We start from the raw sequence: 26,521 nt of genomic DNA, 5'->3' as shown, positions 1-26,521 counted from the left end.
GACTGCTGCCTGGTCCTGTGCCATCTCCATGATCAGTTTCAGATCAGATAATTGTGATCCACACAGTTTTCATTGGCTGATTTTTGGAAGTAGATCACCAGGCTTCTCTTCTTAGTCCATCTTAGTCTGGATCAGCCACTGAAACCTGTTCAGCTGAATCATAGCAACAGGCAAGCCTCCACAGACAGATGGGTGGTGGCTGTACATGAGGTGCACCGGCCAGGAATCAAACCCGTGTCTCTGGCATGAAAGGCAAGAATTTACCACTGAACCACCACTGTCCCCAGTTATTCTTTCGGGGGAGTTAAAAGTTAAAATTCATCATGAGAAATTTTTTTTACCAACTCAATTAATAAAGGTGACCAAGCCGTGAAGCTTCTAAGTTGCATTTCACTAAGTGTCTCTATTCATTACCGTATTTGTGACCAAGTCCAAAAATAAACAAGTCAATAAAAAAGCCTAGACTCTGGCACAAAAATAAGAACTGACCGAAGTGCGGTAATTTAGCTGGTAACTGTGGTCACCTTCCGGGGATTGAAATCAAAAGGCCGTTGGAGTTCTGGTTGATGTTCTGTGGTTACAAATGAAGTAGCAAGAATTTCTCTCTGATAACCTCAGATGTAATTGCAGGCATGTGAGTGCAATTTTGGTTTATGTGTGTTCTTGGGAGTAGGAAGTAGGAATGAGGTTGTGTTGTAAAGCCTAGGAAATACTGTCACTGAGTTTGGGAACTTGGATAGTTTTCTTATATCCAGAGGTCGTTCAGAGGGGGTAGAATTGATGGATGAGTTATGAATTGGCTGGATATGGAGAGGTAAGTTAGTTCCAGAAATACCTGTGGGGCTAAGTAGTGCCACAGGGTAGGGTATAAAATAAAGGCAATGAAGGGTGTTGAGAACCCAGTGTGCTAGAGAATGGTGTGCCACTTTGAATTACCCAAGGAAGAACATACCAAAAAACATGACAGTAATCTGGGTGGGAGATGCCAAGTGATCCACTGATTTGTCTTTTAAGTCCTCACTTACCATCCCCAAACTTACACTTTTATATTAAAAAAAAAAACCAAAAAAACAGTTGCTGGCAAGTGGTTTCCAACTCATGGTGACTCCATGTATGTCAGAATAAAATTACTCCATAGGGTTTTCAACGGCTGATTTTTTTTTTTTTAGGAAGCAGATCACCAGGCCTTTCTTCTGACACACCTCAGGGTGAACTCAAACCACCAACCTCTCCATTAGTAACTGAACAAGTTAACCATTTGCACCATTTTCTATAGTAAGCATTTGTTAATTTCTTAATTAGAAAAGATAATAAAGATATGCAAATAACCTTAAAATAGTGTTGCTATTCCATCTTGAGAAAAAGACTTAAGAAGTCAAATAAGAGCCTCCCTTCATGATTCGTTGTTAAAGGACCTGGTTTCCCCTAACCCACGTGTTCACTCCTGTTCCTGTATTTCTGAAAGTTTCCCTAAGAGATTTTTTCCAATGTTTTTGATCCCTGTGAAAATATTCCCAAGAGAAGTAACTCATTCCCCTGTTCCCAGTTATTTATATCAATAATATTCAGCGTGTAGCTCTTCATTCAACTTTTGGTTCTTCAAAGCCCTATAACTTCTGAATTGGGACATATTCTATTAGACTCTAAATGGCATTTGAGAAGTTCTTTTATGCCTTGTTTTTCTTCTACTCAAATTACAGACTCAGATCATGAGCGGAGGGGCAGGCTCTCTCCCCACCCCCTTTCCCCGTCCAAGATTAAAGCACCAAGTTCCTAAACACCAGGGCAACACTTAGGGAGGATTCTAGCCCAGGACTGTGGAGACCTTTATGAACAAGCGGGACTCCTGCTCTTAAGTAGCTGATCTGTGGCTACAGTGATGAGAAAGGAAGTTAGGAAAGGAAGCACACTGGGCCCAGACAGGGATGCCCTTGAGCTTGTGTCCTTTCCCAGAGTCCTGTGCTGCAGGCACCCATCCACTGTTAAGTGCTGAGATGACCAAGAACACAGTAGTAGCTGCTCCCTTGGGACCAGATGCATCAAGGTATGTTTCTGTCTTGGCCACATTCTCTCCATTTGCTAAAGGGGAGGGAATGAGAATGAGACTAGGCCTGAAAGAATAGGAACTCCAAGATGCCTGAGATCCATGAATCAACAAGTTGATTTTAAAGAAAATATACCTTTTTCCTCCCGCAAATTCCTTCTTCTCTTTTTTTAAAGCCAGGAGATGTTGTTATGGGTTGAATTGTGTCCCCCCAAAATTTGTGTCAACTTGGCTAGGCCAGATTCCCAGTATTGTATGATTATCCACCATTCTGTCATCTGATGTGATTTTCCTATGTGTTGTAAATCCTACCTCTATGATGTTAATAAGGCAGGACTCAATCTGCAAGATTAGGTTGTATCTTGCTTGAGTCAATCCCTTTTGAGATATAAAACGGAGAAGTGAGCAAAGAGACAGGGGGATCTCCTACCACCAAGAAAGCAGAGCCAGAAGCAGAGTGTATCCTTTGGACTTGAGGTCCCTGCACTGAGAAGCTCCTACACAAGGGAAAGATTGATGACAAGGAACTTCCCCCAGAGTCGACAGAGAGAGAAAGACTTCCCTGGAGCTGGCACCTTGAATCTGGACTTCCAGCCTCCTAAACTGTGAGAGAATAAAATTTCTCTTTGTTAAAGCCATCCACTTGTGATGTTTCTGTTATAGCAGCCCTAGATGACTGAGACAGATGTCTTCTTGTTGATATGGGTTCTGTCATGGTTTGAATTATGTCCCCCCAAAAATGTGTATATCAGTTTGGCTGGGCCATGATTCCCAGAATTGTGTGGTTGGCCTCCATTGTGTGATTGTAATTTTATGTTAAAGAGGATTAGGGTGGGATTGTAACACCACCTTTACCCAGGTCACATCCCTGATCCAATGTGAAGGGAGTTTCCCTGGGGTGTGGCCTGCACCACCTTTTATCTCTCAAAGATAAAAGGAAAGGAAGAAAACAGAGAGTTGGGGACCTCATACCATCAAGAAAGCAATGCCAGGAGCAGAGCACGTCCTTTGGACCGGGGTCCCTGTGCCAAGAAGCTCCTAGTCTGGGGGAACACTGATGAGAAGGCCGAGAGACAGAAAGCCTTCCCCTGGAGCTGACACCCTGAATTTGGACTTTTAGCCTACTTTACTGTAAGGAAATAGACTTCTCTTTGTTAAAACCATCCACTTGTGGTATTTCTGTTATAGCAGCCCTAGATAACTAAGACAGGTTCCAAGTAAGATAATGATACTTTTAAAAATAATTTAAAAATATATTTTATTATGGTAATTATCAAACATACATAAGAGTAGGGAAAATAACATAAGGAACCTCCATTTACCCATTACTCACCTTCAACAATCATCAACCCAACACTATACCGACTCGTCTTCCCTCCTCAAACTGAATCATTTTGAAGCAAATCTTTAATCTTGTTTCCCTTTTGTTTCTCATCTATCCCTGGACTATGAACTAAAAAACTTGAGTTCCAGGTCTGTGTTTTTTGACACTTACCAGCTGATTTTGACATTCACCAGATGATTTTCGCACTTACCAGGGGCAAGTTGTATAATCATTCTGGACTCTCATTTTTTTCACCTCAGTGGGTGAACTAGATGACTTCTAAGGTTCCTTCAAGTTTTAGAAACCAAAAATTCTTTCCAGGGTTATCCTTTAAGCCTCCAGAGACATACCAATTTGGTACAGGATCTATTTGCTGTTTTTTTTTTTTTTTTAATTAATCAATTAATTAATTTTGGTGCAATGCCCAATTTAGAGTCGAGACCCTCTCAAGAGAGAGTCAAGAAAAAGTCCTAGAAGCTGCTGAGTGGTGGGATCTTAAACTTAGGGCTTTAGAAAATAAATGAGCATTTGAAGCTGTCCCTTGAAAACAATTTTGTGCTGCCCTCAGTGTCTCTTCTGAAAACTTCAATCTCTCTTAAACATGTGATGCTGGGAAGGTTCAAATTCTCAAAATAGATTCCCCTTTTATTATTAGTATTATTTTTATTTTTTATTGTGCTTTAGGTGAAAGTTTACACTCAAGTTAATTCCTCATTCAAATAATTTATACACACATTATTTTGTGACATTGGTTGCAATCCCCACAATGTGACAGCATGCTCCCCCTTTCCATCTTGGGTTCCCTGTGTCCATTCGTCCAGCTCCTGTCCCTTCCTACCTTGTTATCCTGCTTTTGGACGGGAGCTGCCCATTCGATCTCTTACGTTTGATTGAACTAAGAAGCACGTTCCGCATGTGTGTTATTGTTTGTTTAATAGGCCTGTCTAAGCTTTGTCTGAAAAGTGGGCTTGAGGAATGGTTTCAGTTCTGGGTTAACAGAGCATCTGGGAGCCATAGTTTTGGGGGTTCCTCCAGTCTCTGTCAGACCAGTAAATCTGATCTTTTTATGTGAATTTGAATTCTGTTCTACATTTTTCTCCTGCTCCGTCTGGGACTGTCTGTTGTGATCCCTGTCAGGATGATCGTTGGTGGTAGCCAGGCACCATCCAGTTCTTCTGGACTCAGGCTGGTGGAATCTGTGGTTCATGTGGTCCTTTAGTCCTTTGGGTTAGTATTTTCCTTGTGTCTTTGGTTTTCTTCATTCTCCATTGCTTTTGCGGGGATGGGACCAACAGATGTATCTTAGATGGCCACTTGCAGGCTTTTAAGACCCCAGACACTACTCATCAAAGTGAAATATAGAACATTTTCTTTATAAACGTTGTTATGCCAACTGACCTAGGTGTTCCCTGAGACTATGGTCCCCATAGATTCCCCTTTTAAAAACACCAGCCTGAAACCAATAGCTAGGGAAAAGGCAAAGTCTATATTCCTTTTTGGGGGCTGTCTTAGGCTGGGTTCCCTAGAGAAGCAAAACCTGTAAAACATATAAATATATATATAGAGAGATTTATATCAAGGAAACAGCTCATGTGATTGTAGAGGCTAGAACGTCCCAAGTACATGGATAAAGGTAGAGGTCACTCCCAACTCACGCAGCCACAGAAGCTGGAGAGCCCAAGATCGGCAGCTCAGAGAGCGGGGCTCCTGCTCACAGTCTGTGAAGGTCGATGAATTCTAAGATCAGCAGGCAAGACAGCAAGGTTTCTCCTGATTCACATAGCTGCAGGGGCTGGCGCACCCAGGATTGGTAGGTCAGGGAACAGGGCTCTGCTCACAGGCTGTGAAGATCAATTAATCCCAAGTTCGGCGGATAAACTGACAGCTCAAGTCCTAAGAACCGGAGGTCAGATGAACAGGAGGCAGCCACAGGATCCAGAATGAGCAAAAAGCCAGAATGTCTGCTTATATTCAGCTGCAGGCCACACCCTCAGGGAAACTCCCTTTCCACTGATTGGCTACTCACAGCATATTCAATCATGGAAGTGATCACATATAAACACTGAGAATCATGGCCCAGCCAAGTTGACATACAATCTTAACCATCGCAGGGGGTTACATTACTTTCTTAGCCAACAAGGAACTGATTTCTGTAAGGCTCCAGGATAACTGGTATGGAGTAAGGATATCTATTTCATAGGCAAATAAACTGAATGTGAAGTGAAGAGGGTGTATTTAAGATTGCCTGATAAATGAAGGTTTAATTTTGGAATAGAATGTGTCTTTTAGAATTAATAGAAAACATGCTTATGGTACAGGTTGAGGCTTAGGGGAAGACATGAGTCCCCTTTGGTTAATGGAGGAGTCTTTGAACAAGAAGATGGTACTTAGCCCAGAGATGCCAACAAGAGCGACCCTCATAGTCTTTGCCATGTGCCCTCCTGCGTTTCTCACCTCATTGTCAGAATGATGGAACCCTGAAGAATAAGTGGTCCAGCATCACCCAGCTGGAAAATGAGGGAGCCGGGCTGTCACCCAGGACTTCTTGCTGCTGGTGTGAATTTGTCCTGCTCCTCTATAGCTTGAAAGAGGGCCAAGAAAATGAGACTAGAGGAGACTATCTGGAAAAAGAAACTACTAGTTGTCAGTGTGGTGGGAGAAGAGCAAACGCTTATGAATACTGCAGAAGTTTATTTAAAAAATCACTAAGACCCAGAGAAAAAGAAAGTGAAGTCCCCTAAAATTACCATTTTTAAAGCATAAGCTCTAATCAGCTCTGAGAGTTTGCAGGGTACTATTCACAGCAACTACTGTTTTGGTGCTAAGGTTTGAAATTGGGGGTTAGGTTTAAAAGTGACCAAAGATGAGGGCTGATATTTCAAGCTGAAACCAATATTCCATAATAGGGAGCTTGCAGGGTTTGTGATTTTTGGGGTTGGTTGCCATACTCAGGAATCCCTGGATGGCAGGGCACACTTCTGGCTGGTTCTGAGGAGGGTCAAAATGTGCACCCTTTGTGTCCTTCCACCACAGCTACTCAGCAGTTAGTTTCTGAGGCCAGCTCTTGGCAGGAAATGGTAAAGGAATCTGCAGGAAGTCTAAAACAAGGGAAGGGAAACTCCTCCCTCCTATCAAAGAACAGGCAAGAATGAGGAGGAAAATGGAAAGTGGGGCATGAGTCTTGAGCTGTCTGGGGGAGCTGTAGGGATAGATGGTGTTGAAATGGAAAGTGGTTGAATCCTGAAAGGAAGTACAGATAAAGTACGTGCCCCCAGGGGAAGGGTGTGTGATAAACTGTTGTATTTATTGTGTGACTTTAACATGGAGCCTCTATCTGGTGTTCTTCGGCCCTCTAGAAATCTGCACACCATCCCTGAGACCAGGGAAAATGTCTTCCTTTACTTATAGGGGAGCCCTGGTGGCGAAGTGGTTAAGGGCTCAGGCTGTTCACCAAAAGCTAGGCAGTTCAAATCCAGCTGATCCTTGGAAACCCTATTTGGCAGTTCTCCTATGTCCTATAGGGTCGCTATGAGTTGGAATCGACTCGACGGCAACGGTTTTGGTTTTTGGTTTACTTACAGGGGGCAGTGGTTTGTGTGTTTTCTGGGGTCCATCAGCCCGCTGAGAGGAGAAATACCCTTGTTCCTGATTTCCAGCTCATTCAAGACAAAAAGGATCCACAAATCAAGTTGGATGATTTTACCAGGAGAAAAGAAAAAAGTATAAATGGAATCAAATCATAAGAAATACTTGGTTTGAAGGAGCAGAGGAATGTAAAAGTTTTCTGTTCTACCAAGTTCTTTGTAAGTGAAAATCCTTAGTAGATTCCTGAGGTAGAGGGGGCCGGTGATCCAATGGGAGAAACTGAGTCTGAGAAGAAGCTGTTTGTTTGAAATCCAACAACTCATTCTTGTAGATTACAGCAGCTTCGAAGCTTCATTTCTCCAGCTTGGTTCAGTGAGCTATGCTTCTCTCTGATGAAAAAGAAAATTAGGAATATCTTATGTTGATGGCACTCAGTGATGGAAAGGTGATTGGATCCCTTGTCTCAACAACAGTGCAGTGGATTCTTAACGTGAGCAAGCTCGTGTTTAGATTGTTACCGGAAGAAAGTAAAAACAAACTGCCCTGAATGCTGATTTTGCTGTTTCAGTGGGAAAACATTTTTAACAGGCAAGTGGCAAAAAAAAAAAAAAAAAGCTTTTGAAAAAAGCAGACCTGGGGAGAGCTGAGTGCAGTTTCATAATGGGTATGAATAGTTATTTTGCTTCTGGGTTGTTTTTTTGGTTTTGATGTGGATCTTTTTCTATTTGTTCAGGAAATTGTGACGTGTGTGTTGGGCAGGGTTTGAGGTTTTGGAACCTTTTCTAAAAGGGACAGAGATAACCTTGCCCCGCTTCCTAATCGTGAAGTTGGAGTGCAGGCAGCTGGAGCTACAGTGTGCTGGTCACCATGGAGAAGCTCCTCAAGTGCAACAAACTGGTCCTGGCTCTCTCCCTCATCCTGCTTCTGGAATCTTCGGTTCAAGGTAAGACCTTGGAGTGGCTGGTTGTTCCTTCTCTGCTATTCTTTGTAAGCCCGAGGGCCTCACAAATGACTATGTTCACTTTAAGGCATCCGTATAATATTGTGGAAAAGTAGAAGAGTCGTAGTAGAAGAGGCAGGATCTGGGGTGGCTGAAATCCTTGTGTGAGTTTGGCTCTAAGTTTGGTAACAAGAAAAATTAAACTCTGAAGCAGATGCAGCCTTGTGAACTCTTACAATGACTGATATATGTTAGTTTATCCTGGTGTGAAAATCTGTGGCTTATAAATAAAAAAGCTTAGGAAAGGTACGTGGAAAATGACCCATGTGTTCATCGCATGGAAGAGATGGCAACTTTGAGTGTTCTGGAGTTTCTACATCAACCCCAAGTTTTAATGCATTGCTGTGGTGTCGTGTATTTTAACACTGGGGACTGCTCTTTTTAAATAAGGGTAAGTTTGACTGTACATATACATGTATTTCTTTTAATTCGGTTCTCAGTGAATGTTCACGTCGGGGTAGGCATAACTAATGCGATCTCTTTCAGTGAGATTTTTAAAAAGAGAGGCCAATGTGTTTTAATATTTGTGCTGCGACTCAGAAACATCTCTTGGCAATTTCTTGTTAAATTTCTCTATCATTTAGGGTTCTTTAGTTATACTGAAGCAACTTACAACCTTTCATGACTAAGAAAGTGAAAACGATCAGTTTGTAAGAAAAATACAATTTCTGCTCCTTCGGTAAATAAAGGATCACGTCTAAATAAGGCAGAAGGCCATGGGCGGCCAAATGGATAACAGAATTTATAGTAGAAAAATAGTTCCCCCAAAATCGTAAAGGAAATGTTGAGTCACAGTGACACACATCCTCAATTTGTTTCTTCGAAGCAACTTCCAGTTATGTTCTTATTTATGGTGGAAGTGAAATCTTACAGATGATCTCAGATACGTTCATCATCTATTGGAAATTTTTAAGATTATTTTCTTCTAGTTATGTTATTATTGAAGAAAAAAATGACAAGTAATGTTGACAAAGCATTTTCATTAATCTATTTCTTAAGAAAGTAAACTGAAACCTATGACAGCTGGAACTTGACAGGACTGCCTTGTTTTTCTGGGTCTCGCAAGTTTTCTGCCTTTGACAGGGCAGAGTCTCACCACTTTTTTATCACTGTTAGTGGAAAATAACCTCTGCCAGGTTTCTGCCTTACACAAGTTCCGGTTTTTGCAAGTTTTACTGTAGAAAACATTGTTGATTGTAGGGAACAGGCTTTACTTGGGTCTTTTAGGAAAAATCTTCAACTTGTTGAAATAATTCCCTAATAACTATGTGCTCTGGTGAGTTTGAGATCCGTGACTGCAGCACAGAGTTGAGTGGCCAGTTGGTGCTGGGAATACCCTGACCAGAGGCAGATAAGTCTTTATATTTTCAAAACTTCCCAAAAGTGCTGCTTTCCCCACTTAGATTCCATAGGTCAAATAGAATTAAAACAGACCCAAAAAAAAAAAAAAAATTCCTTTTGTAGTATGTATTATTCATTGGAAAGAAGGGAAGAAGTGAAAAGAGAAAGAAACCAAAACAACACAAAATTGGATAAAATACTAACATTTATGTCATCACCTGGTAGATTCAGATCTTTGTTGCAAAAGGAAGCCAAGAAGGAGACAATAAATGAACTGAAAAACACGGAAGCTTCTAAAAGAAAACGGCACTTTGCCTTGTGTTCAAGGCCCTGACAGGTGTCCCCATCTGAAAACAAAGGGAAACAGATGCTGCAGTGTAATGGATTGCTTTTTGTGTGGCCTTTCTAGCCATGGTCTTGTAACTCCCACCCAAGTGATTGGGTGGACTGTGCGGTAAGGTAATTGTGGCCCACTAAGGGGATTGGTCAGTTTTGCCATTCCACTGGGCTTGAAATGAGCCACCCTAGAGGCAGGAAAGAGAAGAGCCCACCCCCACCAAGGAAGGAGAGACCCACAGGAGATGGTGCAGTGGGCTCCCTGGTGCACGGAGCAAGAAAGCTTAGTGCCTTAGGTCAGAGACTGAGGGCCAGGGAGAAGCGTACGCCTGACCCACGAATTTGGGACTTGCCAGCCTCCACAACCACATAAACCATTTCCTTTATATTCTGTGAGACACTGCAGCGAATTAGGAAACCCAAAGACAGGAGGGAGAGTACCGAGGCCAGAGGGAGTAGTTGATGTTAGAAATGATGGAGTGGTACAGCAGCCTGGAAAAGTTAGACATTTGGGACATCTTTAACCTCCGCCTCATAGGAACCAGCTTTGTGCTGAGCCTTATAAAAGAAATTATTCATTTACCTGGCAACCCCTGGCTGCCTGTGTAAGTGATAGCAACACAGCCTATAATACAGTCATGCCACCATTTCATCCTATGCCCATGTGATGCTAAGTATGATTTGATAACATTCTTTTCCCACCTTTTACAATTTTTTTTTACTTAACTCATTGGTTTGACTGAACTGTACAACTTAATTAGACTTGTTATTTGCTTTTTCTGGGCATATTCCAGGCATTTATATTAATCTAAGACAACTCGAAGTAAAGACATGTTGCAAAACTTGTCTAGGGATTGCGGAGTGAAAGGGAAGTTTACAACGTGTGTGAGCTCCTGGACAGCGTAGATGGCTAATCTATTTCATTTAGAGCTCAGAGGATTATTGATGAGGCCTATGAGGCCTGAACTGTTTTATTGCCTCTCTGTTTCAAAGATGCCCAGAAAGAGAGAAAATGGAAAATCTAAGAGCAAGTGTAGCCAGACTAAGTGTCTGCTCGACACTGTCTCCTAGATCACAGTAGAGATGGTAATTGCACACGTGTGGTACTGTTTGGTGATTTCACATTCATTCTCTGGTAATGGTCATTGTCTTCCCTCTGAGGATGAATTAGCACTAATTTATCGAGGCAAAAACAGAATCTTAGCTTCACCCTCGCTTTTGCTCCTTACATCAGCCTTATGCAAAAGTTTAAGAGACTTACCCAAGACTCTTTGCAACTAATTAATGGCTGAACTGTACAACTAATTAATGGCTGAATTGGTTGCCCTATTTTAAGGTTAGAGTTAACTTTATATTGCAACTCAGCAGTCTTCTTAGGTGGATTGGAAGTTTTCCTTACTTAAAACAAAAAGCAAAAAACCTTCCTTTGCCAGTAGCCTGGCTGTAACATTTACCACTGACTTGAGGGATTAGTTGTAGTTGTTATGTGCTGTCAAGTGGATTCTGACTCATAGCGAACCCATGTGACAGTAGAACTGCTCCATAGGGTTTCCTAGGCTGTAATCTTTATGGAAGCGGATTGCCAGGTTGCCAGGTCTTTTCTCCCGCGGGGCTGCTGGTGGCTTCAAGCTGTTGACCTTTGGGTTATTGGCTAAGCGCTTAACTACCATGCCACCAGTGCTCCTTACTTGAGGATTTTTTTCTTTTTCTTCTGTTACTGACTCATAGTGGCTCTATAGGAGGGAGAAATAGAGAGTAAACTTGGAGCTTTTTGTAGCCTGTTAAACCACACAGGGGTGGAGGGGAACCTTATCCATCTTGTGGAACCGATAGGCCAGAAGGAAGTAACTCCAGCTTAGATAATGAAGGCTGCTCTTTAAGAGTTACCATTTTGAATGACTTAAAATGGTCTTTTTTTTTTTTTTCTTTAACATGGCATTTTCTTCTTAAGTTTCTCTAACATGCATGCTGTAAGTCTCCATTAAGAACAGGAAATTAGTAAATTATGATAACAAATAAACAAACCAAACAGTTGCCATCAAGTCAATTCCAACTCATGTCTGCCCTGTGTGTTGCAGAGTAGAACTGCACTTCATAGAGTTTTCAAGGCTATGACCCTTTGGAAGCAGATTGCCAGACCTTTCTTCTGATGCATCTCTGGGTTGGTTCGAACCACCTACCTTTTGTTTAGTGGTCAGGCACTTAACTATTTGTGCCACCCAAGGATTCCAAATTGTGGTTATGTTGTGGAAAAATCAGTACTGCAATATAGAAAGATACAGATTCAACTGGGGAAAGTTATTTGCTCTGGTAACATTTGCTTATATAAAGTTCTTGGTAAAGTAGGGCTAGTGACCTTTGTGTGGGAGTGGTGGGAGGCAGAAGATAGGCAGTAAGGGAAGGAATTCCAAGCAAAAATCATTCTTTCCCTCGGAATCCACCACAAAATCAACCACCAGATGCTGTAAGTAGGCCTTTCCGGAAGATAACATTTCTTTCCATGAACATACTTTATTTTATTTTTTAAATTATGATAGTAACAAGATGTTTATCTTAAGCAAGATGGAGTCAAGATACTCCCAGATCAAGGGACAGCCTCACTAGTGAATTTTCATATCTTGCCAACACCCTTGAATAGATACTTCAGGAATTTTGCGTCTGTAACGATGTTCTTTATTTTAGAGTACATTTAAAATCATCAACCCCAAATTTAGACAGACTTTTGGGATGGAGGTATTCTACCTTCAATTTCTGTATAAATTTTAAAAGCTGAGATTCTAGACTCTGCGAGAATTTCGTATTTTAGGAATTTTCTTTTTTTTTAAACTATGTGCCAAAATTGTGTTTGTTATACCAGTGAAGAGATGCGGTCTTTTATTTGGATACCTCCTCCTAACAGGAATTTTATTTTTTCTGTTTCACTTCGTATCCAAGCAAAATTTTCTTTAGCTTGATTTTCAGTGTAACAGCTCCATGTAGAGGAGACAGCCTAGACCTGTGCTGTCCAATATGGTAGCCGCCAGTCACCTGTGGCTATTGAGCACCAGAAATGTGACAAGTCCCAATGGAGACGTGTGTAAGTGCAAAATAGACACCAGATGTCAAAGACTTAGTATGAAAAAAGGAATGTAAACTATCCCATTAATAACTTTTATATTGATGATATGTTAAAATGATGATATTTCAAATATGTTGGGCTAAATATATATATTTAAATGAATATTACGTGTTTCTTTTTTTTAAATTGTGCTTTAGGTGAAAGTTTACACCTCAAGTTAATTTCTCATTCAAAAATTTACACCTGATTCTTTTTAAAATGTGGGTACAAGAACATTTAAAATCCCGTGTGTGGGTCAGCTTATAGTCGCATGGAGCAGCGCTGGTCTAGGCAGCAGAGGGTGTGAAGACGTCGCCCTCTGCTGGAGAAGAAGTTGGACTTTTATCCCAACTGCAAGAAGGAGCTGCTTAGTTCTTAGATGCCAAACCAAAGCCTACCGTGTATGACGGACCGTGCTAGGTGCTTCACATACTTTTATCTCATTTAAACAGGAACTCTTTGGGGTATAATAATAATAATACATAAAATATATTTGAAATATGAGAATTTGAGAATCAGAGAGGTAGTAAGTTGTAGAATGGGAATTTAAATTCTGGTCTGTCTTACAAGCTGTCTACCACCAGAAACGGATTGTCATCCTCTTTCTCCCCCTCACCAGAGCAACTAGTGCTGTTGTGCCCCTGGGTGGTGCAAACGGTTAAGTGCTCGACTGCTAACTGATAAGTTGGTGGTTTGATTCTACCCAGAAGCACTTTGGAATAAAGGCCTGGCTGGCAATCTACTTCCGAAAGATCATATAGTCATTGAAAATCCTACGGAGTGCAGTTCTATTCTGAAGTTCATGGGGTACTATGAGTCAGAATTGATCAACGGCAAGTGGTTTAGCTGGCTTATCATGGTGCTAGGTTCTGTTCTAAGAAGCTAACATTTATTATCTCATTTATTCCTCTAATCAACCCCAAAGGATAGTCTATTACCATCCTCATTTTACAGATGAGGAAATGGAGGTACAGAGAGGTTAAGTAAGTTGGCCAAGGTCACACAGCCAGTAAGAGGCAGACCTTGTGATGTCATCTTGCCTGCCTTATCCCCAGCCTCCAGACAGAGACAAGAGCTGACCCATTGGACAACTAGCGGTCCCAGACCAGACATTGTAAGCTACGTTGAGGAACTATGGGGAAGACGGTGATAGAATAGGAATTCTAAAGAAAAAGAAAGAAAGAGAAAAAGCCAGTGGGAGAATATTTACCTTTTTTCTACTTTAGAGTCTTTTGAATGCTTACATTTTTAAAGTAATATTGCTTATCACAGCAATTTGGAAAACAGAATGAGGGGAAAAACATCACCAATAATTCTACCATCTTAATACCACCGTTGCTATTTATGTGTATTACCACCTATTTTTCCCCCAATAGCTGTTTAAGTAGTTGTAATTATTATGCATACAAAGTGGTATTCGGCTTTTTTCATCTACTTTTAAATATAGGTTTCCATATGATGCTGCGTAATCTTCACAACCACTACTTTCTTACTGTTTGATTAATATTTTCTTATTAGGAGTGAATGTCTCATAATTTATTTGAGTATTTACTAATGTTGATTAGATTGCTTCCTATGTTTTCCTATTGTAAATAAGACTAAGGTGAACAGTTTTGTGTATCTTTTATATTTTACTGATATGATAATTTGACAATACTGTATTTATAAGATTAATCAGAGATATTGGCTAGGACAAAATTGAGTATCAATAGAGATAATCATGAGTCATGAGGGAAAAGAACATTTTGAAAAAATTCCCTGACTCTGCACTCTTTTAAGAACAAAGTCACTGGGGATCCCATCGAGATGTAAAGTGAAGTGTGGATTTTGAAATGGGCTCCCCTTTTACACCTCTGTTAGTTACTTGTGCGTACTCACCTATAAACACAGGTGCCTAAGAGGGAAAAATCGAAAGCAAAACTCAAATGCATGGTCTTTGGGTGGTTGAGTAATGAGATAAAGAATAATGTTCTTTTTGTTTTCTACATTTTCCAAAATTTTCTGTAATGAACACGTTCCTTTTATAACATAAATATTATTTTTCAAAATTGCAGTGAAAGCAGTCTAGATGTAAGAAATATCCAAATTGACTCTCCACTTCTAGGGGAGAATACTGCAAAAGGTAGAGACCCTTCTCTGCTAGTCCCTGAGTTAAAGCCAGGGAACCCTTTGACAAGTTGCTGTATGAGTCTATTTATATAAAATTCTAGAAAATATAAACTAATCTACAGGAATCTAAAGCAGATTTGGGGTTATCTGGGGGAAGGAGGGACCATGACGAAGGAAGGAAAAGGGGAGAATTACAAAGGGGCAGAGGGAAACCTTTGGGGGTTATGGACATGTTCATTATGTTGGTTGTAGTGGTGGTTCTATGAGTATATAACATACATAGAACATTAAATTGTACACTTTAAATAAGTGCAACTTATTCTATGTCAATGCAACCTTAATAAAGCTGTTAAAAATAAGAATAATTCATTTTGAATAGGTAATACATACATATAGCTCAAAAAATCAAAAAATTCAAAATGACATGCAGGGAAAAGTTGGTCTCCTTCATTCTCCTCTCCCCCAGTGTGTTCACAAAGGCCACCAGTTTGTTGTGTATCTTTTCAGAGATGTTCCATACGTTAAGCATGTATGTAAATATATTCTTAAAAAATGCAAAGGCACACTAATGGTAACACACTATGCATATACCGCTCCTTGCTTTTTTTTTTTTTACTTAATAATACAGCTTGGAGAGAAGTCAAATGGTTAACTCGCTCAGCTGTTAACTGAAAGGTTGGAGGTTCAAGTCCACCCAGAGGCACCTCAGAAGAAAGGCCTGGCAGTCTACTTCTGAAAAGTCAGCCATAGAAAACCCTATGGGGCACAGCCTATTCTGACACACATGGGGTCACCATGAGTCAGAATCAACTCAATGGCAACTCTTATACCTCAGAATTTATTCTGTATCAGTACACAAAGAGCTGCCTCATTCTTTTTAATAGCTGCCTCATTCTTTTTAATAGCTGCCTCATTCTTTTTAATAGCTGCATAGCACTGTAGGGCTGTACTTTAATTTATTTAACCACTTTGTGGTTAATAAACATTTAATTTTCCCATCTGTTGCTATTACAAACAATGCTGCAGTGATTGCCTATAGCACTGGTTTTTGTCTTTTTTTTTTTTTTCTTTTTGGTTCTTACCATTTACACTCCAATCTGTAGGGAAGAACCACGTGCTGGGCTTTAAAATCACTTTTCCTGCTTTTCAAGAATTCTAGACAGCTCTTTTTTTGATAGGTGGTTATTAATAGCACCTGTTTGAATAAAGGATATGAATGATGTGGGGAGGAGATGAACTCTTCAAAGGGTGGTGACGGATTTCTCACCAGCCCTCAGTCCTGGCAAAGTCGAGGAATGAAGAATTTATGTCAGGCTAATAAAGGGCCTCTTGTAGAACTTCCTAACAGCAGGTTTGGAGTTTTTTTTGTAGAAATTAAAATTTTAAAAAAAGCTGTGACAGACTAGGATGTTAAAATCTGTTCCTCTGTGAATAGAAGAGGCTTGTTCTTGTGAAATTTCTGACTGTTCTGAGTGTACATAGAACATAGAGGATGAGTTTTTAGCTACTTTTCACTCCTAAGAATGCCTTATGGCCCTAAAACATGAGGACTAAGGCTTTGTAATATCTCAGGTACTTTTCAATATATTCCTTAACTTTTCTGAACATGATTCAACTCACCTGTATAAAAAGAGGTGGGCTTTGGAGTTAGATATGGGTTTGAATCCCGGGTCCTGTACTGCGTGACCTGTTTTCCGTTGTGTAAAATGGGGAAAATGGTACAAAAATAATAATAGTTAATATTACCAAGTGTTTACTGTGTGCCTGGCATCATGCTAAGGTCTTTACATATGTTTTCTCATTTAATTTTGGGACAAATTTATGAGATAGAGATACCGTTAGTACTTCATTTTGCAGTGAGGGCATAGGAAAGTTGAGGTTTCACAGCTACTACAGATCTCCTGGTTCCAAAGGCCGCTGATTCCAAAGCCTACTCTAACTTTAAACCCTCTGCTGCATTACAGGGGTGTTGTGAAAAGGACAAACAATGTATATACGATTTGTTGTTGTGGGTTGCCGTTGAGTTGATTCTGACTCACGGCAACCCCACGTGTTACAGAGCAGAACTGCTCTGTAGGGTTTTCTTAGCTGTAATCTTTACAGAAGCAGATCACCAGGCCTTTTCTTCTGCAGTACCGCTGGGTAGGTTCGAACCACCGACCTTTAGGTTAGCAGTCACAGAGCAGAACTGCTCTGTAGGGTTTTCTTAGCTGTAATCTTTACAGAAGCAGATCACCAGGCCTTTTCTTCTGCAGTACCGCTGGGTAGGTTCGAACCACCAACCTTTAGGTTAGCAGTCAAGGGCTAATCATTTGCACCACCTAAGGACCTTGTCTGTACAAATAATGTATATATAAGGCTGGCACGTGGTGAGTGATGCTGTTATATTAATGGGCATAAAGCTTATCCACACCCTACCTCCTACCGCGTTTAGAATGTATTTAATTAAAAAATTTCTCAAGGACAGTGTGATTAGAAGCTGTGTAAGACATACTCATTAACCACATGGGTACCTTATTTGGGCAGGTTATCCTATGCGGAGAGCCAGGTACCAGTGGGTACGCTGCAATCCAGACAGTAATTCTGCCAACTGCATTGATGAACAGGGACCAGTGTTCGACCTACTTCCAGGCGAATCCAACAGGATTCTACATCCGAGGACTGACCCTTTTTCGTAAGTGGACTTTCTCTGATTTTAAAGTGATCATAACTTCTGCTGAGATCCTGGCATGGGGTGGGAGGATTGTTTAGAGTATTTCCTTCAAGCTCCTGCTTTGCCGGTTTGGTTTTTATTGCAATCCTCAAAATGCAGCTTGGCAGTCCTGTGCCTGTGTTCTTAATCTAAATCCACAGTATTGAGTTTGAACCATCGCTACTGTGCTTTCCTTCTGTCCCTCTGGATGAATGATCCCTGCTTTTGTGCCGATCCTGGGCCTGTTTGCCCTCAGATCCATTCCTTGTCCTTCTCTGGCCCTGTTCTGTATCAAGGGGAACTGACCCCTGTGGACTGCATTTCTCAGGCTCCGGATTTGTGGCTGAGTTAAGCTAATGGAAGGAGAGATTGCAGAGCATGGAAGAAAGGAGACACCAGGGTGTTTCCCCTTACTCTCTGCCGTGGTGGCACCTCTGGCAGGGTTGTGTCTCGTCCATGGCTTCAGCTTTCACCAGGTGGCCAATCCCTGGGCTCAGGTAACACCACCTCCTTCCATCTTCCCCCCAACCCAACGATCAAAGTGTCTTCTTGCTGTTGCTAATCTTTGAGTTACCTCACCATCTCATATTTGGCTTCGTTTCTCTTCCATCACATGTAGAACCAATTCCCTCTGTGTTCACTACTCAAAGAAATTTCCTTGTTGGACCTTGAGTGTTGCAGCTTCTTTTTTGTTCCCCCCATACAAAATTTTATACATACATTGTTAAGTGACTCTAATTGCTCTCCCCATGCTGTGACAGCACACTCCACCTTTCCATCCCTGATTCCCCATGTCCATTCAACCAGCCCCTAACCCTCTCTGCCTTCCCATCTCACCTCCGGACAGAAGGTGCCCGTTTAGTCTCTTGTATCTATTTGAGCTAAGAGGCACACTCCTCACGAGTATCACCGTATGTCCCACAGTCCAGTCCAATCCCTGTCTGAAGAGTTGGCCTCGGAAATTGTTTTAGTTCTGGGGTGATATTGAATCCAGGGGCCATGCTTTCCGGGGTTCCTCCAGTCTCAGTCAGACCATTAAGTCTGGTCTTCTTACTAGAATTTAAGTTCTGCACCCCACCTTTCTCCTGCTCCATCCGTGGCATTGCAGCTTCTAAGGCCATTCCTCACTTGTGTGGATCCCCACATACCTTCTCCAGGACTTCAGTCCTGCAGTTAACCCCTCTGAACTCCTCAGCATCTTCATCTCACCAACATGTAAACCTTCTCTAGTATCTCCTGTGTTTAGGTAAAAAGCCCTCCTTTGACTCTGCTTCCCTCCATCTGTTGCCCATTCTTTGTTCCTCTTCACAGTAACCCTTCCTGCGAGTGTTGCGGTTATTTGCTGTCACCACCCTCTTCTCAACCACCTTCCGTGAGACGTCTGTTAAGGTCACAGTTACTCCAGGTTGACACATCCACTGGTCACTTCTCTGTTTTTACCTCACTTGATTTCTTAAGTTCCTTCAAAAACAGTTGACCACTACCTCCTTTGAAATACTTTCTTCTCTGGGCTTCTATGACCTCACTTCTCCTGGGTTCCCACCCACTTCCCTGGCTGTTCTTTCTCTTCTGCTCAACTTATAATATGTTGGCATGCCCCTGGCTCTGTCCTGGGCCCCCTTATCTAACTACATCCTTTTCCTAGTGACCTCATTCCATTCCATGGCATTTAACACCATATATGTCAGTAAAGGAGCACTGGTGGCACAGTGGTTAAAGCGCTCAGCTGCTAACCAAGAGGTGAGTGGTTTGAACCCACCAGCCACCTCGTGGAAGAAAGATGTGGCAGTCTGCTTCCATAAAGACATACAGCTGTGGAAACCCTATGGGGCAGTTCTACTCTGATCACTTTTCTCTGATTCCTCAGTCTAAAGTAGCTACCTGGTCACCCTCTATCTATTAGTCTATTTTATTTCTCTGCATAGCACTTAGCACAACCTAATATTTTCCTGGTTTATTTATTTGCTTCTTATTGTCTGTCTTTCCCATTAGATTATAAACTTCTTGAGAGCAGGGACCTTGTTTGCCTGTCACTGTTCCTTCCCTGCCATTCAGAAGAGGGACCAGATGTTCAATAAATTATTATTGATTGCTTGCATGTTGTATGGCCTGTGGTTTATTATTTTCATAGAGAAAATTACCCAGAGGCTGTGAAACTCACCTCTTCACTCTGATGCTTTGTGTTTCTGCCACTTAGGGGTGGCACCATTGCTCTGATTATTTGGCGCTCAGGGGACTTCTAATACTACACTCAACCCAGACACATTAGCCCTACCTTTCAGCCCTCTTCAGATAAATGAATGCCCATTGAAGGCAGAATACTTTTTGGATATATTTTTTGGGAGGAAATTCAATGTTATCTGCTGACAAACATAATACTTCACTGTTACAAAGAATGTCTCAGGAGTGAGGTTTGTTGAAGCACTGTAAATTACTAGAACTTTTTGGAAAATTTTAAATTAAGAGAAAATATCATCCGTTTAGACTTACTTAGGTGTTTGTCCTTTTCTTTAGTGGGAGAAATGGAAGACGGGCTCTTGTTTGTTTTTAATAAATGACTCCTTAAGTAAATTCCAAATATAAGGATTGCTAACGGTTAAGCGCCAGACTACTAGCTGAAAGGTTGGTGGTCTGAACCCACCCAGAGGCACCTTGGAAGACAGGTGTTGTGATCTGCTTCCGAAAGGTCACAGCCTTGAAACCCCTACGGAGCTGTTCTGCTCTGCACACGTGGGGTCGCCATGAGTCGGAATTGACTCAACGCAACTAACAACAACATGCTAAGGATAAGAAAATTAACACTGTTTATATGAGTCTGCAGTGGGTATACACGGAATTGATAAGTGGCACGAGTTAGGTAAGATAAGTATAGCTGAACTCATGGGAAGGCCTGACTTATATTTTTTTGCTTTAAATTGGGAAGCTTTTACTCTTTTAATTTGAGCAACTAGTGCCTGCATTTGTTTCCTTATCTTAAAATTTATTAAGATTCTTTTCCTTTTGTCTCAAACTTTACTGTGTTTTGTTTTGTTTTCCTGTCATGCTTCAGAATGACAAAGTTCCAGAACTTGCAAGATGTCTTCCCTCTTTCTGAGGACTTATCTGGATCAGGCTCGGGCTCTGGATCCGGCTCGGGCTCAGGCTCGGAAAGTGTCTTCCCTACTGAAATGGACCAAGAAGACCAACCAGCAGATAAAAATGATGCTATCTATCACCACTTTAGGTCTCGTGGGAGGAATCTGCCCTCAGACAAGCAGAACTTGGGTCAAGATGGAACAGAAGAGGATCTTACTATGTAAAAGAGAGGGTTTCCCCACCTTGACACCAGGCAATGTGTTCAATACCTTTTGTATACCATAGTTAAATGATTAATCTTGAGAACAAAAAGTTTTATAAAAATTTTTAAACATCTGAAAAAGAAGCTTAAATTTGTATCACTTTTCTTTTTCTCATAAAGTTTTCAAAAGACATAAGCTTATGCTTTAATGCTGTTGTCTATCCTCTTATTCTGGAAAATACTTGCATTTCCTATTATATTCAACCAACCTTACTATGAAGTTAACAAGGCTCCCATGTCTATAAAACTGCTTTAAAGAATAAATTATACTTTAAAAAAAATCAGTTTGAGAAGCAAATTGGCAGGCCATGCCTATTTGTTGTCAGGAAGCCAACTCTGTGAAGGACAGTTATGCCTCTTTTCTTATGAAAAACAAATCAAGATGCAACACAGTGAATTTACAGAGTGGGTATTTGTATTTTACAATGTGAAGTGTATTACCATGATATTACCATTGGATGTGTTGGCAGAGCAGTAGACATTGTTTATTAGAGGTAGGACTGCTGTTACTGTTGGAAACTTAAGACCCAAGTTGAGGCACAGTTGTGCTCTCAGTACCTCATACTGCTTTACTTTTTTTTTTTTTCTGGATATCTGTGTATTTTCAAATGTTACTCTATTAAAGCAGAAGTATAACCAAAGATTTAAGCTGTCTGCTATCTCTGTTCTAAACTCAGTGCATAATCATTTTGGTTCAGATGTTTCTAGAAGTCTTATTGACAAAATACCTTCAAAATTATTTTACAATCAGTACCAATTTTTTTTTTAAGTAGAATCAAATCATATTAATGAGCATATGATGAAAGCGATCATGCCTTAGCAAGAACGTTGTACTTATCAAAGGACTTCCTTTACCTGAGGATATTCACTATCTGTTCCTTTTAGTTCTGAAAATCCTGTCAGCATCACAGTTGTGGATTCTGTTCTGCCCTGTCCATTTTCATTCTTCAGAACTGAGGACATACTCAAATTAGTCTCTGCTGAAGAGAGCCACTTTGTCCAAATTCATGCCCCTTCCCAGGGAAGCCTGAATCCAATGATGGGTTGATGCGGGTATATAAAAAGCTGGCCCCTCACTGAACTTGGGCAACTCTCTGAGCACAGATTCAGAGCTCCTTGAGGGCTCATGTGAGGCTTTGTTGGGACTGTTTTGCAGCTCAGTTTCTTCCTTTACTCGTTCTTGCTTCTTTCCACTGCCCTCCCAGGTATTTATCCCAAGAGCATTCCCTTAGAAAATTTCTGCACACTAGTCTCTATCTCAGAGCTTGCTTCATGGAGAATCCAACCTGTGACAGATGGTGCCAGGAGGGGTAGAAGGCCAATGCTAAGGTGGGATTTTGAAGCTAGATCACTTGCTGCCTGGCTGGCAATGAGGACCTCATCCCTGGCTGCAGATGGCTGTAGATGCAGGCACAAGACGCATTGCAATTGTTCAGCTTTCACTGGTGATGAACGGAGATGGTATACCAGTGGAAGGAAGTGTACTAGGGTACAATATACCAGGCATTTGAGAAATATGGGGAAATAGTAACTCGAAAGACAATGGAATTGGATGGCTTTGCTGGAGGTAATTAATGCTTTTGAAAGAGACAATGAAAGGCAGAATATTAAAAAACTCTTCTCCTGTTTCAGAAGAGCAGAGAAAGCTCTGGACCAGGATTAATCATAAGAATAGCAGAGTTCCAAGAATGTTAAATTGTCAACATATGCAAGTCAACTATGCAAGGTCAAGGTCCTGATTAGGAAAGAATGGAACCCTAAGATATGGCACAACTGGAGTGATTACTTCATATCTTGAATCCCCAGACTCTCCTGAACCTTTGAGTCTATAGAAGAGACCCACTTCTCCTTAAGAACTAATGCTTTCCTCTCTCTTGAAGATGATTAAGAGGCCCATGTCCTTCAAGATAACGTGTACCTTCCCCTCAAGATCTGTCCCTGTCTCCGCTCCTGGCCACTAGGGCAATAACTGAAGATAAGTTGCAGTATGAACCAGTGCAGGAAGCGCTGGGCCTACTAAGTAGGAAAGGTAATATACCCAGAAGATTTTGCAGAACCTAGCTAGCATGTACCTTAGAAGTCGGGAATGTCTATGAGATTTGATTCTAAGAGTACTGGATCGAGGATGGAGGTGGAACATAAAGTTGCACAAGGGAGTGTCTTAGGTTGCCAGTGCTGCCATAACACAGATACTGCAAGTGAGTGGCTTTAAAGGACAGAAATTAATTTTCTCACAGTTCAGGAGGCTAGAAGTCCAAATTAAGAGAGAGGTCCTTCCTTGTCTCTTTCAGCTTCTAGCAGCTGCCAGCAATCTTGGTGTTTGTGGGCTTGTAGGTGGATCTGTCTCGTTCGTCTGTCTTCCTTTTCCCCCCATGTGTGTTCCCCTGTGACGCCAGCGGTAGTGACAGGGGCTGCAGTTAATTCCACTGACCTTCCTCTTAGAAGTTTTCCTCAGGAACAGAGCCCTCCAGGGTCCTGAAGGTGCGATCCCCAAAATTTATATGAAGCAAATGGATCTTAGTGGTGCAAGAGGTGGACTGTTACGGGTGCTGTGCTGTGTCACTCAGAGTTCCCCTTCAGTACTGGAGGACATAATCTCCCAGCCACTGGGAAGTTGGCTGACAGCGGCAAGCTCTTCGATGGACAGAGCCACCCCATCCAAGGCCATGCTCCCTTCTCTAGACAGCTCACAGCTAAAGACATCTATGCAGGCATATAAAGGCTTGGACCTCATGCCCTCTTGGAACAACTTTGAAGGACCATCCCAACTTCAGAACTACCTATGGAGTCATCTAAGGCCTTGTGATTACACTGCAGTTGTATTTATTCCTCTGTCTAATCCTGCTTCCTTCTGGTCCTGCACAAGTGTTGCACCTAAAACCACTCCCTAATAAACTTCCATGCTATTCTTCATCTCAGAGTCTGCTTCCCATAGGACCCAACTTACAGCAATCATCTTTATAGCATTTTACTTTTGGTGACAGTTGTTAAATTATACCCAGATCCTTTTGTTAATGAATCTATTTCTGATTATTTAACATATTTATCATGAACTTAGTGAGTTTTTATGCCCAGTAGGGTGTTACTGTCACAAAACTTAATTTTTTGGCTCTTGTGACTATTATAGCAGAGAAAATAAGGCATGCTGCTTTTTGTTCTGTAGTTAAGTGCTAGGTTTAACACATTTGAAGAAGGGGATAGGTAGTTTAGGTTGGTGTCATGGATTGAATTAGGTCCCCCCAAAAATCTATCAGTTTGGCTAGGCCATGATTCCCAGTATTGTGTGGTTGTCCTCCATTCTGTGATTGTAATTTTACATTAAAGAGGATTAGGGTGGAATTGTAACACTACCCTTACCCAGGTCACATCCCTGGTCCAATGTGAAGGGAGTTTCCCTGGGGTGTGACCTGCACCACCTTTTATCTTACAAGAGATTAAAGGAAAGGGAAGCAAGCAGAGAGTTGGGGACCTCTTACCACCAAGAAAGCACTGCCGGGAGCAGAGCACGTCCTTTGGACCTGGGGTCCCTGCGTGGAGAAGCTCCTAGTCTGGGAGAAGATTGAGTGAAAGCCTTGCCCTGGAGCTGACACCCTGAATTTGGACTTCTAGCCTACCAGACTGTGAGAAAATAAATTTCTCTTTGTTAAAGCCATCCACTTGTGGTATTTGTTAGAGCAGTACCAGATGACTAAGACAATTGGCTTTATAAAAAAATGACACTCTTATGGAGAAAGATCTTAAGTTTGCCACAAAAGAAGCATAGAAGACTTCTATCTTTGGAGAGGTAATTAGACTACTGGAAAGAGTATGAGCTTTAGAATGGCAAAGTCTTGGATTAAATACCAGTTTCACTCTTTGTTAGCTGTGTGACTTTACGCAGGTTACTTAATTTAGCTAAGCTTTTCAAATGAGAGCAGTGTAGTGAACGGGTTAATTGCATGGACTCTAGAGCCAGGTCACCAGGGGTTCAAAGTTCTGTCACTTACCACCTAGGTAATCTTAGATGCATTACCTCAGTTTCCTCCTCTTTAAAATGAGGGTAATCTCATTTTAAAGTACCTACTTTGTAGGTTTGTTGAGAGAATTAAATAAGTTAATATATGAAGTGCTTGGAACAATATTATTAAGTGGCCAATAAACATGGGCTATCAATATTATCCGTACTATAGGTTAACGATACTTGCTCATGGGGTCGTGGTGAGGATTATATGATACAGTGTATGTGATATGATTAGCTTAGTGCACAGCACATAGCAAGATCTAAAATTTAAAATTATAAAAATATGTGTCATAGCTACTTCCTAAGATTATTTAAAGGATTCCTTCTATATGCCAGGCACTCGTAGATGCTGGGGATCCCGAGGGAAAATGAAGACACACCAGATGGCCTTTGTCCTCAAGTTTAGAATCACTCAGGGATTGAATGAGAGTGATTGTAATCTGTTAGTCTTTCCTGGCACAAAGGAAGGTAGATAGATGGAAGTAAATATTACCTGGCACATAAGAGAAATAGCACATCACTCATGTAGGTTCTTCGTAATTACTCTTTTGGGTTCTGTTCGTTAATCAACCAACTATTTACCATGATTACAGGGTTTTTTCTTTGTGTGTGTTGGGGGGGTGGGGGAGCTTCTTCCAATTTTGAGTAACTCTCTGAATTCATAATAATTTTTTAAAATCTGATATTATACAATCAATAAAAATGGACCAAGCCACCAGGAATAAACAGTTAAGACTGCTTACAATTTAGTGGAAGAAACACATAAATAACTGTAATACACTTTACATTATAGACATTTTTCCAAATCTACAATAACTATAAACAAAGTGCGAAGGTAGCAAAAAGAATGATTAATTTTGCAGAAGCTTTTTGTCTGCATTCCCTGAATATCTTCTGTTTTACCATTCGAGTCATTGCTTAAAATATTAATATAATTGATTTTTCAGAACTCTATTTGTCTTCTTAGGTTTACACTAAACCAGGATTTCTCAATCTCAGCATTATTGACATTCTGGACAGGATATTTCTTTCTTGCAGTGGGCTGTGCTTTGCATTGTAGCATATTCGACAGCATTTCTGATCTTTACTCACTAGATTCCAGTAGCACTCCCCCAAACCTGACAATCAAAAATGTTTCCAGGCGTTGCCAAATGTCCCTTGGGCGGAAAAATCCTCTCTTCTTGAGACTCACTATGTTAAAGCAACAATTATTTTTGGATTAAAGTCTTATCATTTATGTCCCTACCTTATAATGGTATAGTATGATTTATCATTTTTCTACAATATTTACTAAGGTTATTGATCCATAGGAATTAGGAACTTTATTATTGCAATAATTCAGCTACATGATAACGTGATTTTGTTACACCCTGGGTTCAGCTCCTTACCATGTAGACCTCTGCTTTGGGATCCTTGCGCATCCTCATGATATGGAAGCTAGCTTTCCTCGGAGTAAGTGATCCAAGCAGCCTCGGAAGTCACATACTATCACTTCCCTTATTCGGTTGGTCATAAAGACCAATTCTAATAGAATCTGAGAATGAACTACACATGGATATGAATACTGGGGGACAAGAATCATTATGTGCCATCTGAGGAGCTGGCTACCATCGTACAGTGATAAAAACTCATTGTAAGAGTTGGAATATAAAATTG

At 41.0% G+C, this 26,521-nt stretch overlaps 1 protein-coding gene across 1 annotated transcript; it reads left to right on the top strand.

Annotated features, from left to right (window-relative positions):
* The first annotated feature begins 7,738 nt into the window (after positions 1–7,738).
* SRGN (serglycin) lies at positions 7,739–21,479 on the top strand. The gene is made up of 3 exons (XM_004386386.2): positions 7,739–7,896; positions 17,363–17,510; positions 20,578–21,479. The coding sequence occupies exons 1-3, from the start codon at positions 7,821–7,823 to the stop codon at positions 20,825–20,827; spliced, it is 474 nt and encodes a 157-aa protein (XP_004386443.1). The 5' UTR covers positions 7,739–7,820; the 3' UTR covers positions 20,828–21,479.
* The last annotated feature ends 5,042 nt before the right edge of the window (positions 21,480–26,521 follow it).

Source organism: Trichechus manatus, unplaced genomic scaffold (assembly GCF_000243295.1).
Source record: "Trichechus manatus latirostris isolate Lorelei unplaced genomic scaffold, TriManLat1.0 scaffold00163, whole genome shotgun sequence".
In the NCBI taxonomy this organism is placed as follows: Eukaryota; Metazoa; Chordata; class Mammalia; order Sirenia; family Trichechidae; genus Trichechus; species Trichechus manatus.
Note: the sequence above shows the minus strand (reverse complement) of the source record. Positions and strands in the feature narration are given on the sequence as shown.